This window comes from Astatotilapia calliptera, chromosome 11 (assembly GCF_964374335.1).
Source record: "Astatotilapia calliptera chromosome 11, fAstCal68.1, whole genome shotgun sequence".
In the NCBI taxonomy this organism is placed as follows: domain Eukaryota; kingdom Metazoa; phylum Chordata; class Actinopteri; order Cichliformes; family Cichlidae; genus Astatotilapia; species Astatotilapia calliptera.
In genome coordinates, this window is record NC_137432.1 from 24575258 (window position 1) to 24593760 (window position 18503).

The 18503-nt window shown below is 41.0% G+C and overlaps 3 protein-coding genes across 5 annotated transcripts; 1 reads left to right on the plus strand and 2 right to left on the minus strand.

Annotated features, from left to right (window-relative positions):
- phc1 (polyhomeotic homolog 1) lies at window positions 1-7232 on the plus strand. The gene is made up of 14 exons (XM_026185205.2): window positions 1-158; window positions 863-984; window positions 1119-1232; window positions 1331-1396; window positions 1741-1884; window positions 2097-2240; window positions 2349-3107; window positions 3207-3339; window positions 3443-3621; window positions 3711-3774; window positions 3862-3949; window positions 5620-5791; window positions 5997-6228; window positions 6317-7232. Exons 2-14 carry the CDS (start codon window positions 868-870, stop codon window positions 6466-6468), a joined length of 2364 nt encoding a protein of 787 aa, XP_026040990.2. The 5' UTR covers window positions 1-158; window positions 863-867; the 3' UTR covers window positions 6469-7232.
- A 54-nt stretch (window positions 7233-7286) lies between these two features.
- On the minus strand, window positions 7287-12664 carry styk1b (serine/threonine/tyrosine kinase 1b). The gene is made up of 10 exons (XM_026185207.2): window positions 12476-12664; window positions 11604-11659; window positions 11207-11374; window positions 10307-10642; window positions 10032-10213; window positions 9811-9885; window positions 9473-9681; window positions 9243-9283; window positions 8129-8225; window positions 7287-8020 (listed from the first exon to the last, which is right to left on the minus strand). Exons 2-10 carry the CDS (start codon window positions 11656-11658, stop codon window positions 7828-7830), a joined length of 1356 nt encoding a protein of 451 aa, XP_026040992.1. The 5' UTR covers window position 11659; window positions 12476-12664; the 3' UTR covers window positions 7287-7827.
- A 2278-nt stretch (window positions 12665-14942) lies between these two features.
- LOC113032574 (glutathione S-transferase kappa 1) lies at window positions 14943-18387 on the minus strand. Of its 3 annotated transcripts, none has more exons than XM_026185566.2 (8): window positions 18266-18387; window positions 17816-17923; window positions 17656-17737; window positions 17418-17546; window positions 16143-16285; window positions 15942-16058; window positions 15751-15844; window positions 14943-15394 (listed from the first exon to the last, which is right to left on the minus strand). In XM_026185566.2, the coding sequence occupies exons 2-8, from the start codon at window positions 17882-17884 to the stop codon at window positions 15345-15347; spliced, it is 684 nt and encodes a 227-aa protein (XP_026041351.1). In that variant the 5' UTR covers window positions 17885-17923; window positions 18266-18387; the 3' UTR covers window positions 14943-15344. The 3 variants fall into 3 exon arrangements, with proteins under 3 accessions (XP_026041351.1, XP_026041350.1, XP_080164495.1); XM_026185565.2 differs by having other exon boundaries at window positions 18039-18334; XM_080308369.1 differs by lacking the exon at window positions 18266-18387 and having other exon boundaries at window positions 17816-18265.
- Window positions 18388-18503: the final 116 nt, after the last annotated feature.

Genomic DNA, 18503 nt, shown 5'->3' on the forward strand with positions numbered 1-18503 from the left:
AAAAAAGAAGAAGAAGGAGGGGAAAAGAACTGCTTTGTGAGGGGCGGGGTTTTGTTGGAGGCAAAAAACCTAGAAATCCCTGTCGTTGTTGGCAGCTACAACCAATATCCGAAAAAGAACTCAATTTAACTGTGAAAAGGACGGAAAGCCAAGAAGAGGTAGACACAAACGGACACCGAAAGGCATTAAGCTCTGACATGTAGCAGCAGTAATAGTCAGCTAGCTGCTTGCTTTCTCTCTGCAGAAAACAGATAGCATTGCTAATTAGTTAGCCTCTGTTTATGTTTTTTAGTTAGGTGTTTGCGTCAAACAAACGACTCATCTACTTTCATTTTTCTATATATGCATTCGGAGTTTTGCTGCACACGGGAATGCATTTTTTAAACTATGGTATACTGTACTAGTGTCGAGAGATCGTTAAACCTGTGTAATCCTTTGTAGTTAGCCATCGCTGGATAGCTAGCTTCCTTTGCTATTTTCAACTTTTCCTCCATGTTGGTCTTTCTTTTCTACCCATCTATCATCTTGACAACAGGCCTGCTGTAGAAAATACCACAATGCTCCTGCTTGCCACGATAGTAAAAACTCGTGATATGCCCACAAGAGCGAATAATCTGCTGCACTTTAAAAACATAAACAATCAATTGGAAACTTTGAGGGTGCAGTCCAACAAAGGACGTTTAATAATCCGCCTTTGTTTATATTTAGTGACTAATCATTTCATTTGTCGTCTATTAATTATTTTTTTCTTTATTTTTCTCTGTACCCACAGTGAGAAATAGCAAATACACCATATAGATCGTTTATAGTTAAAACTGTTGACACAGCTACTTCTGATGATTGGCCTTTTCGTTTTGAGCAGTAAACATGGATGCAGGTGAAGACCAAAATACAGGCACCAACAATGGAAATTCTCAGACAAGTGGCAATTCTCATGCACCACAGATAGCCCGCATGTCTCTGTATGAGAGACAGGCTGTACAGGTGAGTGATTGTGTCCAAATGTTAACAAAACGAATGCTTTACATGTTACAATAACAGTACCATTTAAATTAAAAAATGAAAAACAAACTTTTGAATTGGTATTAGCCAAATAAGTATGTATGTGTTTTTTTTAGGCTCTGCAAGCTCTGCAAAGACAGCCTAATGCTGCTCAGTACTTCCAGCAGCTCATGCTGCAGCAGCAGATCGCAAATAGTGCTCAGTTCCACAACTTAGCTGCTGTGCAACAGGTATGACCAGAATATACATGCACAACAACAAGAAAAAGACTAAAATAAAAACAAACAGACATGTCCCAATCAAACCTTTTCATGTCTCTTTAAAACAGGCCACACTTGCTGCTAGTCGCCAGTCCAATACTCCAAGTAACAGCATCTCCCAAGTGCCCACCACTGTAAGTTTTTGTAAATTATTATTTAATTATATCTGACAGATAATTAGAAAGATTTGAATCTTCTTTCAGCTGCACCCTTTAGGGGTTGCCACAACGGATCATTTATGTTCATCACAGTTTATCCCTTGCTTCCTCTTTTGTAACACCAACAATCTGCATGTCCTCCTTCACTACATCCACGAACCTTCTCTCTGATTTTCCTCTATTCGTCTTACTTACCAGCTCTATATTCAGTATTCTTTGTCCAATATATCCACTATCAATCCTCTGTACATGTTCAAAACACCTCAGCCTTGGCTCTCTTAAAGTTTGAGTTAAAATATAAATATGTGTGTGCCTACCAGGTCAATCTAAGCACCACCTCTGCGGGAGGGACTATGTCCAGTCCTCGTCCTCATGGTCCAGCCACCTCTGCAACCAAAACTGCTATCAACCAGTCAGTGCTGCTGGGTGGAAACTCAGCAGGACCGGGACAGATGTATCTTAGAGTGGGTTAAAACTGATTATCCACAAAATCTATTAAATGCATATACTTTGAATTAATTTATGTAACATATTGTTATGATATAGTAAGAACGGTTGGAAACCTTTGTGTAAAATTCACACTGACAATCCAGAGAAAATGCAGGGAAATCATTAAATCTTTCTTGCAGTCATTAAGAGAAATAAAGGTTGACCATCTCTGCTGTTTCCCACATAGGTCAACCGTTCTCAGCTCATCTTCATGCCTGGTGGCCCAGCAACTGCTACTGTTGCAGCAGTTGCTCAAACTCAGCCCCAGCAGCAGCAGCAACAGCACGAAGTTGCTTCTACCGGTGCTAGCACCCAGTCTGACAATGATCAGGTTTGTGTGCTTTTACCAAATGCTCTAGCCATGTAATCTTGAAGAAATGGTTGTGAAGGAAGAACTATTTAAATTTGATCACACGCTGCTCCTTTCTTCATCTCTCAGGTGCAGAACCTTGCCTTACACTGTGCTTCCACAACCAAAGCAGTTGCTGTTAAATCTGAGCTTCCAGAAAGGAAAGATGCTTCTGGTTTTCCTCTTGGTCAGCAGCAGCAACAGCAACAGAGTTTCCCACAGACAGTTCAGCAGCAACAAGTGCAACCACAACAGCAACAACAAATTGCCAAGAGCAGCTTTACACAACAGTCTGCCACAAATCCACTGACTGTAAAGACTGGAAATCAGGCTGCCATGACTGTAACTCCTACTTCTTCTGTAGCTTCTTCATCCACTTCCTCTCCAGGACTCCCTCTCTCCCAACTCCTCCTGACCCCCTCTGCTGCACCGGTGATCCTAGTACCCACGTCAAATGTTCCTACCTCCACCCAGGGCTACCCTATTGGCTCAGTAGCACCAAAGGCAAATGTTAACACTCAAACTCTGGTGGTGCAACCCCTGCAACAGTCCAGCACTAATGTAGACAAAGGTCCTGTTCCAATACAGCCCAAGACAGTTCAGGGACACCGTTTACCGTTGCAGCTGCCCCCTCGACACCCACCGCCCATTCTCCCAGCTCCACCTAGCAATAATCAGTCCACTGCTGCAGGTCACAACCCTCCTCACATCCCTGTCCAGCTTGTGGGAGCCAGGCAGGGCGTAGCAGGAAATATGCAAGCTGTGGCCCTGGCACAGGCACGAAATAGCACAGCCCAGGAAAGTCCATCTGGTGGGAATGTTGGCACGGTCTCCAGCAACAGTACTATGGTAAGATCAAAGGATTTACTGCTTGGGTTAGGTGTAGGGAGAGACGTCTTTGTACAAGGGATTGTAACAAGGCTTTTTCCCCCCCCCACATGCTGTTAGACAAAAGCTCCTCTTGGCTCTCTCAAGAGGAAATATGACTGTGATGGCCTGAATGAGATGACAGAATCTTCAGACTCAGCACCCATGAAAGACTCGGCTCCTCCTTTATCTCCTGCACCTACAAAGGACTCAGGTACGTCAGCTTGTCTTCTCCAATTCATGCATAAAACGTTTGTAGAACGTCTTCAAAATTCTCACTGTAAGCTCATTATTTTTTCTTTTTCATGATTCACTAGCTCCTCCTTCAGAAGCTGCCTTCTCATCTCCTCCCACGCTTTCTTTGCCTCTCCCATTGTCAAGAGTAGGGCACGGGGACAAAGACAGAGCACCTGTTCCCCAGGCTGTCGTCAAACCACAAGTTCTCACTCATGTTATCGAGGGCTTTGTGATTCAGGAGGGAGCTGAGCCCTTCCCTGTAAGTGTGATAATACATGCACAGTCAGATAATGAATGTTAAGGTTACCATGAGAAAAAAAAAAGTGTCTTACTAGCTTGATGTGACAGGTTGCTCGGCTTCCCAAAGACGGAGATTTTGCCCTGGTTGGCTGCACAGAAAATGGACCTCCATGTAAGTGGTGGTTTATTATTCATTAAGTATGGTAGCTTTAAGCTGTGTTTATGGTCAGTAGTGTAAAGTCTTTCTTTCCCTACTCAGTGTTGAAGTGTGAATACTGTGGGAACCTTGCTCCAGCCAGCCAGTTCAGAGGATCAAAGAGGTTCTGTACTAATACTTGCGCCAAAAGGTACAGTTTTGTTTCTGTTTCAGCTTACATACACATTATGTGTTGTTTTGTTCCTTCTTAATTAGCCATAAAAGCTCAGAGGTTCAAAGGACATTCATATCTTATTAGGAAAACAGCTAAAGCCTTTGCAGTTTAAGCCACTGACTGCAGTATTTGGTTAGAACAGAGGTTCCCAAAGTGTGGGGCGTGCCCCCCCGGGGGGGGGGCGCAGAGCCATTGCAGGGGGCGGCACGATATGAGAAAAAAAAGACTGCTTGCACACTGGTAGCATAATGGAGAGGTTTTTGACGGGGCTCCCACACAAACGCAAAGCAGGAGATGAAGCTTCGCCAAATTTGGCTTCACCTGCACAAGTTCCAAGGTAGGTCTCCCCTGCAGAATTGGTTTTCCCTGCGTCGGGAGCACGCGCTGGGCTCTCCAAATCACGGACAAACAGTATCCCACATTCTTGATTTTAAGTTCACAAACACTTCTTATAATAACTAACTACTCCTGACATTTTGGAGATGTTAGCTCTTCATACAGTAAAGTTACAGTGGGATACAAATAATATCAGGCTGATCCTGCCATAATTTGTTCCCCCCGTCCAAATCATGGACAAACAGTATCCCACAGTTGTTTATGTTTTTAAACTCATTTTGCACAGACGGGCATTTTTTGAAAAATGTATCGAAGATGTTTCTTGTAAAACAAAGGGGGGTCTAGCACTGGGTTAGAACATGCAAGCTCTGAAGAGTGAAATTCAAAGCAAAGAAACAATGTGCTTACAGTGAGTTTGAATTATTTGGAGGGTATTTTTGCATTTATTTGCTTTAAAAATGCTTTAAAAAGAGAGCAAGTTTCTTACTATGTTCTGGCCTATCTAGTTGAAGCTGCCATCTGCAGGTCTTGTCTAAGGGCTAAAATAAGCAAATTTACCCACTTACACTGAAGTTTGAAGCTAGCACACTAGCTAACAGGGTGGCACGACCGATTAAAGCAAATGATGAAAGTAGACAGATTCAAAGGAGGTGGAAGTACTTCTTTATCTAGGGCTCACGTAGCCCTTTGTCAGAGACAGTCTCTGCCATTTTAAAAATCCTGTAATTAGCATTGTAATTTTGAATCTACACAGCTGCAGAGCCACAGAGCCAGAGAACAAAAGCTTGAGAAAGTTAGTGTAGTAGAAAGTGATGTACATCTTTGAAATATTTTTTCAGCTAAATCTCAAATTGATGGGCTTTGAATGCAGTTTCCAATTTGCCACTATGGCACAGATAAAGCTGTTTCATGTTCGGGCTTGCAAAATGCTGTGCAAGAACAAAAATATTCTGCTTTAACATCAGGAAGCTTTTTTCTTTTTTAATTCAGGCAGTAGCTTTTATACTCAGGCTGTTGTGAGTTGGCGCCATGGTGGCCTACTCTTATCTGAAAACATTTTTCTTGACAGAAAGATGGCTAAAAAATATGTTCATCGATTTGCTGTTAATTGGCTTTATTTGAGAAGATTAAGCAAGATATGTGTGCTGAAGACATCTGATCCTTAATGTGATTTTTATTTTACCCGTTTCGTTAAATGTGAAACTAAGTTTGATCCCCTTTTTAGACAATAGTAACACTGGAAATTTACTCAGGGGAGGCAAACAAACAAGAATGTCTCTCTCAGTGCTGACTTTGCTTTTCATTTGCAGGTATAATGTAAGCTGCAGCCAGCACTACAAATCCAGCAGAGGGAGAACAGCTGCAGGGCTGGCACCAAATCCAGCACCCACAGAGAGCACTGCTAGGCGTAGGGGCTCCACTCGCAGGAGCAGTTCTAATATCACCTCTAATAAAATATCAACCAAGCATCTACCTGTCAAGGTAACACCTGTAGGTTTTAAAGGATGTCTCGTGTGTTTTCTGTTGTTAACAGTCTTAAAAACAAAACAAAAATCAAGGCCATTATGTTTGAAAACTAACATTCACAGCTGTTTTTGGAAATCCTTTTTTCTTTTTTGTCCTGCAACATAATAATAGTATAAAAATGCTGCTGATTGTAGTTCAATGTCTGCTGTTTTGGGTGCAGTTTAACTCAGAGTCCAGTCGTTCAGATGAAGTATCCAGCGATGGCGAAGAAGACGATTCTCCTTCACTGTCTCCGAGTTCTTCCCGCTCCTGCTCAAGAGCCGAGCACAGCGCTCTTCAGTCTGACAGCTCAGCTCCTGGAAGTCTTCCACTAGAGGGGGCTGGCTTCCTGTCTTCGACTCCTTCCCAGTGGAGCGTGGACGAAGTCTACAGGTTTATCTCCTCACTTCAAGGTTGGTGGTCCATCTGATTACAGTTCACTCGTCACATGTTGTTTCTCTTTATTGTCTCCTGCATTAACCGAGTCTCTTGGTCGATCAGGTTGTGAGGAGCTGGCTGCCCAGTTTCAGTCTCAGGAAATAGACGGGCAGGCGCTGCTGCTTTTGCGTGAGGACCATCTCATCTCCACCATGAACATCAAGCTGGGTCCCGCTCTCAAGATCTGTGCCTCCATCAACAGCCTGCGTGAGTAATGCTGCCAGAAGGACTCCAGGATTGTGTTCTCATAGCCAACTTCTCACTGAAATCAACACTTGGACTCTTAAAAAAAAAAAAAAAAAAGACTGAGAACTTTGGGATTAATGAAGATGCTCCATCGGTCTTGTAGAGACAAGAAGATGGCGAGTTTACTTTCAGGACACTGAATGTGCAGAAGACATGAATGCATATGTGTGAGTGGTTCGTGAGAAGTCCAGTATACATGTCAGTAGTGTTTTTCTTTTGTTTTTTTTCTGTCACTGTGAGTAGAGGCGTTTTTACGCGTGGAAGGAGAAACTGCAAATCAGACAGCATAGCGACATCGGTGCTAGGACAGTTCACCACTTGGGTGCAAAAAAAAAAAAGAACCTTGCCTTCTTGTTGTATTTCAATCGGTGCTTTAACTTTAGCGACGTGATTAGCAACAGTCCATTACGTTGATATTTCCGTTCTTTTTGTAGTTAAGCTTATAGTTTGCCATAGATGTTCCATCCAGGCTCCAATCATATCACGGAAAAGACACAGAAAGCCTGGGCTTTTTAAATTAGGTTATTAAAACAGTTATTGAAAGTTTAGTTTTGTATCTTTTCCATTTTATACTACAAACAAAATTATTTTTTCATGGATACTGTAGTTTTAGTGGCTTTAATCAACCTAACTACCTGAAAATAGGTTTTCCTCATGGTTTGCTCTTTCAACAACTGGAAGCGCTCTCTGTGCGTGTATGCAGTACTACCAATAAAAAGTACCTGTTACTGGAGCTTTGTGTGTTTTTGTTTTTATCTCCTCCACTTAATGAAAGCCGCATGAAAAATAAGGTCATCTTTATTTTATTCACATTTGAGTTCATGTAAACAGATTTTCATGTTCACATAAACTGAACTTGATCAGTAAACATAATTTACAATGGAAATAATGGCAAAATTACATTGATGGGTCCTTCATTTCCACACTTATGTCTGATACGAAATCATGAAAAAATGTGGCAAATATATATATTGGAACATACATTGGCATCTTCAAACAAAATTAGCAAACCATCATGTATGGACAGTATTTAGCACAGGTTCAGGTTGAAGCTGTACGTCGGTCAGGTTTACGGGTCCAAATGTCGAGTCGGAGGTTTTATTTCTCCAACTGAACATTAGAGACATTGGGAAAGGCAAGACACATGAATGAAATTTGGGGGAAAAAAAGAAAAAAACCTAATGTTTCCCAAAGTTAACTGTTGAAAGAAGGAAAAAGGAGCAATTTCAATTCCCAGAGTGATCATACCCAGAGTTTTGAGCTATTGTATTGCATCTGAACGTCATTTTTTTGTTTCGTAAAAGTGCTTTTGCTGAGGATAACTGCAATCAGAAAACAGTGTAGCTGTTGGCTTCGCCGTATCCAGCTTCTTGAAGGTATTGCTCAATGTTAACTGTCCCAGATGCCTTGATGACCTTGTCAGAGGCCGCCTTCTCTCCTGAAGCCAGCTTCTTGCGCACTTCTGCCAGAGTGGGTCTTTCTTGATCCTTCCACTGGCAGCAACCTTTAATGATCGTGTACCTGTGCGAAGAAGAGATGAAGAAATTTATCTGACTTTTGCGGTGATTAACGAGAGGAAGTGTAGCGCTTCATGTTTGGCGTTTCTGGAGTATTGCAGTGGACACTCACAGTGTGTTGGAGCAGTTTGATGGTTTTTTAAGATTTTTTCCTCGCTGATGAAACTGCAGAAGCTCATTAGCCGGGATCTCTGCAAACGGAGCTTCACCTGGACAAACGCAAGAGAAATTAGTAGATACATTATAGCGTATAAATGTGAAAACTCTTTGATGCAATCCTGTGAAAAAAACCAAGTCCACCCTTACTCTTTCCATAGGAATTAAGATGGTAAGTAGCAGTCTGGGAAAAGATACCAGTAATGGTCTAAAAGAAGAAACTGGTGCTGTCCATCAATCTTGGAGGAATTGAAAGGCTATTTTCAAACAATTTGAAGTCCGTGATTCACATGGAAAACATTCAAGACAGCTGCCAGGAGTCAGTGAGGCCGGACTGTGCAAAGCTCAGAGAAGCTTGTGGAGTTAATGACAGTACAATTAGAAAAAGACTGCACAAGTACGACTTGTTTGGAAGGCTTGCCAGGAGAGAACCTCTTCTCTCTGAAAAGAACACGGCAGCATGACTTGGATTTGCAAAGCTGCATTTGAAGAAACCACAAGACTTCTGGAGCAAAGAGACTAAAGTGGAGATGTTTGGTCAAATCAAACACTGAGTTAACTGTGAAGTCCTCTGTATACCAAAGTATTCTAGAGTCAAATATGAGGCCATCAATCTGATAGCTAAAACAACAGAATTGCTCAAATGACCTCAATCTGACTGAAATGCTGTGGTAAGACTTTAGAAGAGCAGTGGATAAATTAATCTGAACTGAGCAAAGTTTCATGTGACTGCATAGAAATAAGTACACAAGTGTTACTTTGCAATGTTAAAATACAGTAAATTCTAACGGTTTGCATGACTTTCTTAGGTAACTCTATCGAATTAAATAATTTACAGATTAAGGATCAACACCGGCACAAAAATCCTTTTAAAATCTAAAATTACTGTCACACAAATGTATTGTTTTTAAAACACTGAGTCCATCTGCACACAGGAACCCAGAGTAAAAAGTACAGAGACATGTCTAACAGCTAATTCAAATTGTTCTATTATTCAACTCTTGAAAGATGTATTCATTAATAATTTTTAAAGTTACGAGTATATTCTAAAAAGTAAGAATTGAACTTACCCAAAGTTGTCATTTCATACAATAAGATACCAAAGGACCAGCTAAAAAGGGACAGACAAAAGCAACTGATGTTACAGTCTTTCTTCCAGGAGTTTAATAACAAGCTTGTAGACTACACATTTCATGTAGCAACATCTCTATCAGAGGATATTAAGGTAAACAGCACCAAGACATCTTTTATAGACGTGACACATAAAATTAGGCTCAAATGAGATCTAACAAGAACTCACACGTCGCTTTTCTCACTGGCAGGCCTCTTGGCTAGCACCTCTGGTGCCTGCCATTTCTTCATGCTCGGATCCTCCCTCTGCGTGGCTCCTTGGTTCTTTCGTGTATAGACTCCATGCAGGCCCCAAAGCTTGGCTGTGAACATCTTACTGATCAGTACACTACGGGCACGGATGTTTCCATGGAGAAGATCTTTGCTGTGAAGGAACGCCTGATCGGGCAACATGACAGCGAAGTCAAGATTAACCAGATGAGCATGTGCAGTTCCTATAAATATTAAAAGACTGCCCTCAAGCATTAAAAAAGAGCCAATGAAAATACAGTATATTTGTATACTAACCAGTGCACTGGCCACCTGGTTTGCCATGGTAAATATTCGTCTCTCTGTCATTTCACATGGCGGATCCCCATTGTCCTGGAAAGGCAGTCACAAAAATGTCTAAATAATTCTTCTTTTACATCTCGATTTGGAGATTTACATTTGGATTTTATCATACTTGAAGGAGAATCAATGTAGCACACGCTGCATCTTTGAAGCTCATTAAAAATGTATCTCCCTACCTCTCTGCATCTCCACAAGAAGCTGAGCAGGTCTCTGTTTTCCAGTTCTTCCACAACTGTAACCAGGGGAGCTCGCAGTGACACCACACCTAGGAGCTCAGGCAGGAAGGGATGTGGTCCGAGCTGGGCCAGGAAGGAAGCAAAGCCCAGGAAGTTGTGCCTTTCTGTGGCATTAGCCGAGTCTGCCAACGAGAGAAAAAGAAAATGCTGAATCTTGCACTGAAAACCAAATGAGATCTGCAAAACTCACAGACAAACCTCGGTGAAAATCTCACCATTTAGCACTCGCAGTACCACATTCCTGTTTTCCATACGGGCCCTGTAGATGGACACGGAGGAGTCTGTGCGCAGGGAGAAGGTGCCAGAGAGAGGCGTGACCAGGTTGAAGGACTCGGGGAGCCTCTGGCGGGGCAGCTCTCTGGGCTGCGGCGGGAGAGTGAAAGTGGGCTTGAAAATCTCCTGTGGCGGTGGGCTGGGATGTTGAGGGAGTGTCTCCACAGAATTGGAAAATGCTTTATTGAGGTAGGTGTGCGGGGACTGGAAGGTAGAGTAGGAATTGGGCATGTCCAAAGCAATGCTTTCATGCTCCAGAACATTGATACCTGATGGAGCTGCAGAGAGAATAGAGGCTCGTATGAAAACACAGGGAGTAAATGAGACCATAACCTAGACACTATTTCAAGTCATGTTATTTAACATTTATAAAAAGTTGAGAAGCAGAAACATGCATGTGGTTTTGAACACATAAAATTGTAGTAGTTGCTTATATAAGGATTTTTTCAGTACTTATTAATGCACAGTATTTGTAAACTCCTTCACCTGAAGTTACATCTGCCTAACACAACATTACAGTGTGTTACAAACCATTTATTAAATGTTCGTGTTTGCTTATATGAGTTAAATAAATTAAACAGTTCCAGAAAAACAATTAAAATTTGCACGTCTCACAGAAGTGAACAAAATTAAAAGGACACAAAAGCTTAAAATATTATTATTGTATTATTTTTGTTCATTTAGATTAAATTTTATATAATGTTGTTTCATGAACAAGCAAATACAGGCCACAAATTTGACTTAAACTACCAATATCACAAAAAACATTCAATCAATTCAATTTTATTTATGCAGCCCCAAATCACAACAAGAGTCGACTTCATTCTTTTTTGTGTTCTTACCATCAATGCCATGCAGTATCCTCCTGGTAGTGACCTTTGACTTTGGACGGATACGATCGACCTTCTCTGGACAGAAGCGCAGCAGTAAAATGAAGACCAGAGTTATCAGAAAGCTGGCCAACAGGAAGACGGGCACGACGATCACCTCCTGTTCGTACACTCGGATCTCTGCAAACAGGGAATGTACACAAGGAAACGTCCGTCTTTAGATTCAAAGTACTTAAAGAGGCAGATGTGGTTATGCAGTCTATGCTAATATTTTTGCTCAGCTGACGTGCAGAGTTTATCTTCTATCTTCAGGCGAAGACAGAAGACGTCTCTCTAACAAGGGTTAGGCTCGTCAAGCCCCATAAATGGTCAGACCTGTTTAGTGAGCAGAAGTAGCTACAAAACTTACCACAGATAGCGTCTCCAGTTTTGCACTGAGAGTCTGCAGCTGATACTGAAGACATCCTGTCACATATTTAAAAGAAAATAAAAAGCGATGAAGAGATGCAAGAAGCTCACACAACCAGACTTCATACTGAGGAGGTTTTTAGTGCTTTCATACACTTAAAAGTTGTCCAGATATTTTCTCAGTAGGAAAACCATTGATTTCTTTGTTATGGATGAAGTAGTCAAATTAGAATGTATTGCCTGACAGGCCTGTTGTTCCTGCAACAGAATCTGTTAATAGTAATGTGACTCTTACAGGTAATCAGTACGAGGAGGCATCTGAGCAAACAGGTAACTGAGACCAGAAACGTCAAATGTCGTATTGCTATCTGTGAGGTATACGGAGCATTTCCCTCCTGCTACAAACTAGTCATAAACATAAACAGCCCGTCAGAGTTAAAGTCTAGCACCTTTATTTTTGTCACGGAGGCTTTTGGACTACTTTAATCAAAGATGTATATCAGAGAAAGCCTAACAAAGCAGTCCTAATGATTTATGTCTAAATTCATAGAAGCTCATCTTCATGAGCACGCTTTTACGTCACAGCCAAGAGCTCCAAACCTGTTTACCTGCATTTTTTCATCACATTAGTTCCAGTGATGCACTACACGCCCAAAGGCCAAACATGATTGGCAAAACAGCACCGGCTCATTCACCCAGACTAAAAATAATACATTATGTCATAAAAATCACTAAAAGGCTCCAACCACACTACAGCCGCTTTCATAAAGTTAACATAGCGTGCATTAATCAGCTCACTCTTCCTACATGCTGCCACAAGGACAGGTCATGTGTTACAAACAGACAGAAGAAAAATAGGGGTCAAAGCCTTACCTCACCACCTGCAGTTTACTCTTAACAGCCAAACGAGAAATAATCAAAAGTGAAATCCTGTTATTGCGGTCAGGCACTTTTCATACATCTTCCCTGCTGAAGAGTCCGGGCTCAGCTGGGCTGTTCAGAGCTTCATTGTCTTGTTGTTCTCAGGTGATTTGTCAGGCTCAGGGGATCAATGCGCTCTCTGCTACTCTTCGTTCAGCCTTCTGTGTTTTCTTAACTCCACCCTCACCTGCTTCACCATATCCTTCTCCTATTTACTCCTTCCTTCTTCCTCCTTTCCACCTCCCTCCTCCTCAGAGTGTGCTGATGTGCTCTACCACATTCTGTAATGTGCTTTTCCCTGAAGTACAGCAGCGACTCGTGACCCTTGCCTTCCTCGTCTTTGTGTAAGGAAACTGGTACTGCTGCTCCTTGTAATTTTGTTTCAGTCGCTGGCCCTTTGTTAAACGTGTTTGGTAGTCTTTTGCTCAGAACTGGTATAACAAGCTCTGCCATCTCTAGTGAAAAGATTATCTTGGTCCAAAGAATTCACAGCAACCACATAACAGATTCTTTTTTTTGTGTTTAGTGCAAAATATTTACACCTAAAATTTTAATGTAGGGGGTAGAAGGAGAGTCTGTAACCTTCACTGTACAAAGACACGGTTACTTACAGTATATTTACAAGTAATTATTCATATGACAGCAATACTTGATGTTTGCAATATTACAGTTATTGTCAAGAAAACACGTAGTTCAAGCTAAACATTAGAAATGCTGAACACACACAGACTTGTGTTACTTTACGATACACTATGTGCTCACACACCACACATTAATCGCTGGCTCTCCACTCAGTGTGTCTTTTGTCCCGTCTTCAGCACTTAAACTCCCAACTGATCACAGCAGATGGCTGCCTGCTTCTGCTGGAGGTTTCTTCCTGTTAAAGGGGAGTTTTTCCTTCCAACTGTTGCCAAGTGCTCATCTGTAGGGGAGTCGCTTGATTGTTGGGGGTTTTCTCTGCGTTATTATAGGGTCTCTACCTTACGATATAAAGCACTTTGAAGCGACTGTTGTTGTGATTTGGTGTTATATAATTAAAAATGAATTGAACTGAACTTTATGCATGAATCATTTGATTTTATTCAGGAGTTTAACAGCCGAGCTGCCCTGCCGTTTGAGGCGAGGCATACAATCAAAGGGGCACGGCACTGTAGACACTGCGCCAGTGCTGTCGAAGTGATTTCAGCTATTTGCACAACAGCAAGTGCAGTATTTCAGTATACTGTAGCGTCTTTCTTTCCACTTTATGTTGTGGCATCATACATTTGTGACATAACAAACATTTAATGCATTTATCCATTTCCACATCCCGTTCTTACCCAGACCAGGAAAAGAGAGGATATTTACGCCCACAACAGGTCAGTAATCTCACACAAATCTAAAACAAACAAAAAGCCACATCCTCTCCAACATTAATACCTGAATGCAGTTCAACTGAGGGAGGATATGAAGGCCTCTGCTTGCCTACCTGTGAAAGGGTTGAAATTCAAAACCTGCTTGCTGTGAATGATGGGTTACAAAGGGATCGATGGATTAATTAATAATGACGTAGTAGTTCTCAGCGAGGTGACAAAAATCTCATCTCGTCTTTCTAAGAACGTCTGAACTTTCCGTCAGGAAAGGTGTTTCAAACCTGTGGCACAAGGGCCAGAAACGGTCCATCAGATATTCCAGTTCAAATTACTGTAAAGTCATTAGTTGTTAATAATTTAAATGAAAAGCCTTTTTATGGTGTTGTAATTTGATGCCAGGACTACTAAACAGGAAAGAAAATATATGAGAAGTATTTTTATATTTAGACGAGATCATAAAGGCAGAAAACACTTTTGCTCTGTTACAAAAACTTTACATATGAAGGTTTTGGTGCCTTGAATGATTCACTCTTAAATGTAAATTGTAATGTACATTTAATGAATAATGACTCATTATTATTGTTTTTTTTAAATATGTTAACTATGAACATTTTAAAGGGATGTTTTTTAGGTTATCATTACCATAGTTTTACTGCTTCAGCCCACTTGAGATTAAACTAAGATGTACAGCCTCATAAACTATGACTCCTCCTGGTTTAACCAAATTAGCACTTAACAATATATTAACACTCAGGATGATATATATGTTAGATATCATCCTGAGGATGATATATTGGTCCAGGGTGTACCGGCCCCACTGCAACTCTGAATTGGTGAAGTGGAAGAAAACGGGTCAATATTTCAGTCATGAATGGAAATAATGGGCCAACTGACCAGCTGGCAGTTAGAAGACATTTTAAAAAAAAAAATCACAAATGTCAGCACTGGCAGAGAAAAAAAAAGTATCAGCTGGGACCATGAATATTACTGTAACAATAACAATAATAATAATAATGATAATAATAATAAGAATAATATTAAGGTTTAGTACAAGCTGCCAAAAATACTTTTCTTGTATTTCAAAGGCTTTTATTAGGCACATAATTAGCAGCACAATTGTATGATGCATTAATCACAATACTAGCAGTAGATTACATGATATGTCAAAATATGAGCACTGAGGTCTGTGAACACTGGTTGATCCTGGTAGACACACATCATGTGACCAAATCTACACCCACATTCGTTGTTGTTGTTGTTATTAGGGTTTTTTTATGACTAACATTAAAAAAAAAGTCATATGTATACGCATATCTCAACAGTACCAGTTTGGAAACTTGTTACTGCCACTGACAGAGACTTTCACAACTTGGAAAACTGGGATTTTAATTCCAGAAAAATTAAAGATGGAACTTAATGACAAATCAAAACTGTGAGCAAATCGTCTTTAGATGAAAACAGGTTTCATTTTACAGCTTGGCAGCTGATTTGCTGGGTTGAGGTCCCAGCCATTTCTCTCCTGAAACAGAGAACAAAATGTGACTGAATAAGAAACTGCCAACAATAAGAAGGAAAAGTAGTGCCACTGCCAGAGTGCCAAACACTTTTTTGTTTGTTTTTGTAATTTTGAAATCATAGGTGATTTACAATAAAAACAAAACTAGAATAACTTTAATTGTTAGAGAGCAACAAGTTCAAAAAATAAGTGACAATTGATTCCTTAATATCGATTCAATATTCAGCTATAAAGAATTACTAAAAGAGCCAAAAGTATGCAAAGTCTTTCACTGACTACAAGTTAAGGTGTCATTTTATTCCATTTACTTGAGCCAGTTTGATAGTAAATTTGTAGAGATGGTAGAATCGTATTCTCACCGATGCAGTGGGCCATGAGCTCAAATCTGTCAGATCCAAAGAACATCTCTGGCTTTCCATCAACATGACACACAATCATGGGGAAACCAAAAGCCTGACAAGGATTTAGGAGGAGAGATTTGGGTTATAGCTGAAGGTTTGTTTGTTTTTCACTTTGCTAGATCTACAAGAGGAGCTGAAGGACAACTGACCCCATAATCAAGAGCTGCCTGTGTTGTGCTTTTAAGCTTCTCTTTGACCTGCGTTGAGGTGGACATGGCCAACAGTTCTTTTATCTCACTTTCAGACAATCCAGCTTTCACTGCTGCCTGCAAAAACACAAAAAGTCTCAAAATTAAATTGTGCTTCTTAATTTTGTTTTAAATGCAGCCAGGATGTTAAAGAGTCTGCACCTCAGACAGCGACGCAGGTTCAGTGATGTCTTTGTCTTCACTCCAGATTCTTCTCCACAGCTCACGGGACACATTCACCACCTTCTCTCCATCCTTTTCTTTTTCTTGCACTGCTGCCACAAATCGCATTGCAGCCAAGCTGCCTAGAAGAAGAAAAAAAAAAAAGGGCACTAACATGCATCTGTTACCTGAACCACTATTGACAAAATCATGAGATGTCACATCTCAAGCCTAATATTTCAGTAAATCTCTTAATCTGCAGTTCTTTATTCGATCTTTGGTGAAAATCATTAAAAATTTTGAAGGAGGGTTTCTTATGAACCATACAACAGTATTTGGAATTGTTGGCTCTCTATAAAAAGGGAAGTAAACTTTCTTAGGTACACACATTCATTGCAAATATTGATTCAGCCAATCACATGGCAGAAATTCAATGCATTTAGACACGTGGACATGATTAAGACAACTTGCTGAAGTTCACACTGAGCATTTGAATAGGGAAGTAAGGTGATTTAAGTGACTTAAAATGTGGCATGGTTTTTGGTCCCAGACTGGTCTGAGTATTTCACAAACTGCTGATCTTCTGGGATTTACAGAGAATGGTCTAAAAAAAAAAAAGAAAATATGACAGCGGTAGTTCTCTGGGGGAAAATATCTTCTTGTTACCAGAGCTGGTTTTGTCTGGTTTCTTGAAATGTCATCAGACGTCATCCAATAGAGCACCTTTAAGATGTTGCGTAACTGGAGACTCACGTCATGGATGTGCAGCAGCTGTGTGATCAACATGGACCAAAATCTTTGAGGAATTCTTATGAATTAAGGCAGTTCTCAAAGCAAACGCGGGTCCTATCTGGTACTGGTGAGATGTACCTAATAAAGTGTCAAGTGTATATTGTGTTGTGCTTACAGCTTGTTTTGCCACAGCCAAGTGTTTTAAAGTATTAAATTAAATTTGCTTTGTGTTGCTTTAACACCATGTCACAAGTCATGACTACGACATTATCACTTACCCAAACTTTTGGGAGTTAAGAATAGTAGAGTTCAGTTTCCCATATCTGAAGATAATCTGTTTTAGTTGCATGTTTCCCCCCCTTAAAAAAACAACAAAAAGTAGTAGACACTTATGTTTTTCTTTAAATGTGGAACTTCTGTCAAAATCAAGCGTCATTGCTTCAGTTAAAATGTCTTTAGGGGTCAAATAAGGTCTAATAGGGTCAAATAGCTTGGGTCTAATAGTCCAATCAATAGACATTATAGAGCTGATTCTGCTTGTACCTTTCTGGAACATGACCTCAAAGGGGTCAGCAGGCGACTGCAAGGGGACACTGAAGTATTCTGCCAAGCGGTTGAGATCTTTTGTCATGTACGCGAACTTGTTAGGAACCAAACCAGGAGGCTTGTTGCCTGTCAAGAAAGAGAAATGTGAGAGCAAACAGAGTCAGTGCGCACCCGGATTTGACCGTGCAGCGTGTCCTGCAGCAGGTTTACAGGTGCCTGTCTGATCTTTACTGACCCGCTCCGTGCATGATGCCACCCAGAAACGCAGGGCGCAGTTTGAGGTCGATGTTCCAAACGTTTCTGTAGCGGCACATGACCTGCAAACACATGAGATATTTGCGCATCTCCTAAACAAACCGATCTGATGCTGTGGTGCACATCAAGACGGCACAAACCTCGAAACCAAGCCATGAATACGGAGAAACTACATCGTAGAACAACTCCACAACTTTTCTGGAGGTCATCCTGGGGTCAGCAGCCGCTCTTTGAGTTGTTAGCAAGAGCTTTAAATGAAGAGCAACAAAAACCTTAACGGCAGCGTGCGAATAATTCTCAAGGAGTGTTTAGTTTTTGGGGGCAGCCTCTGAGCAATGTTCACTGTGTCAAAGTTCAACTAACCTGAAGCAGAGCTGCTCGGGCTTAGCAGAAATAAAACTAATCGCAGCAAAGACCGCGAGCAGAAACCACTCGTTGTTTTTAACAGTTAGCTACAACCGATGCTATATTAAATGGTGTTAAAGACGGAGTTAAAAAACGATAGCAGGAGTTAGCCTGAGCTAGATAAATAACGAAAAAGCTCAGTAGCAGTGTCTGACCACAAGGGGGACCGAAATGATTTCGCCTACCTGCTCTAAAAGCTACAAATCAGGTGGTACAGAACAGCCAAAAGCCTTCCGCACGGGCTTCTTCTTCTTGAATGCTTAGCAGGCAAGACAGCCTACATGTGCATTACTGCCACCTACCGACTTCGAGCAGTAGTTCACTCTCTGATAACCCTAAAGACAACCATGACGATTACAAACTTACGCGCCAAAGCACGGGTGTGAAACATAAGGCTCGGGGGCCTGGCAAATACTCCAAACC

Bases quoted from the DNA above. Each gene is read 5' to 3' on its own strand.
- phc1 (XM_026185205.2), top strand. From the start codon at position 868: ATGGATGCAGGTGAAGACCAAAATACAGGCACCAACAATGGAAATTCT. The intron at 1,233-1,330 runs GTATGACCAGAA...TCTTTAAAACAG, and splicing joins ACTTAGCTGCTGTGCAACAG to GCCACACTTGCTGCTAGTCG. The intron at 5,792-5,996 runs GTAACACCTGTA...TTTTGGGTGCAG, and splicing joins CCAAGCATCTACCTGTCAAG to TTTAACTCAGAGTCCAGTCG.
- styk1b (XM_026185207.2), bottom strand. From the start codon at position 11,658: ATGTCTTCAGTATCAGCTGCAGACTCTCAGTGCAAAACTGGAGACGCT. The intron at 9,284-9,472 runs GTGAGTTCTTGT...GTCCCTTTTTAG, and splicing joins GCCAGTGAGAAAAGCGACGT to CTGGTCCTTTGGTATCTTAT. The intron at 8,021-8,128 runs GTGAGTGTCCAC...TTCTTCGCACAG, and splicing joins TCAAACTGCTCCAACACACT to GTACACGATCATTAAAGGTT.
- LOC113032574 (XM_026185566.2), bottom strand. From the start codon at position 17,884: ATGACCTCCAGAAAAGTTGTGGAGTTGTTCTACGATGTAGTTTCTCCG. The intron at 17,738-17,815 runs GTTTGTGCCGTC...ATGTGTTTGCAG, and splicing joins ATTCATGGCTTGGTTTCGAG to GTCATGTGCCGCTACAGAAA. The intron at 15,845-15,941 runs GTCAGTTGTCCT...AATCCTTGTCAG, and splicing joins AGGCAGCTCTTGATTATGGG to GCTTTTGGTTTCCCCATGAT.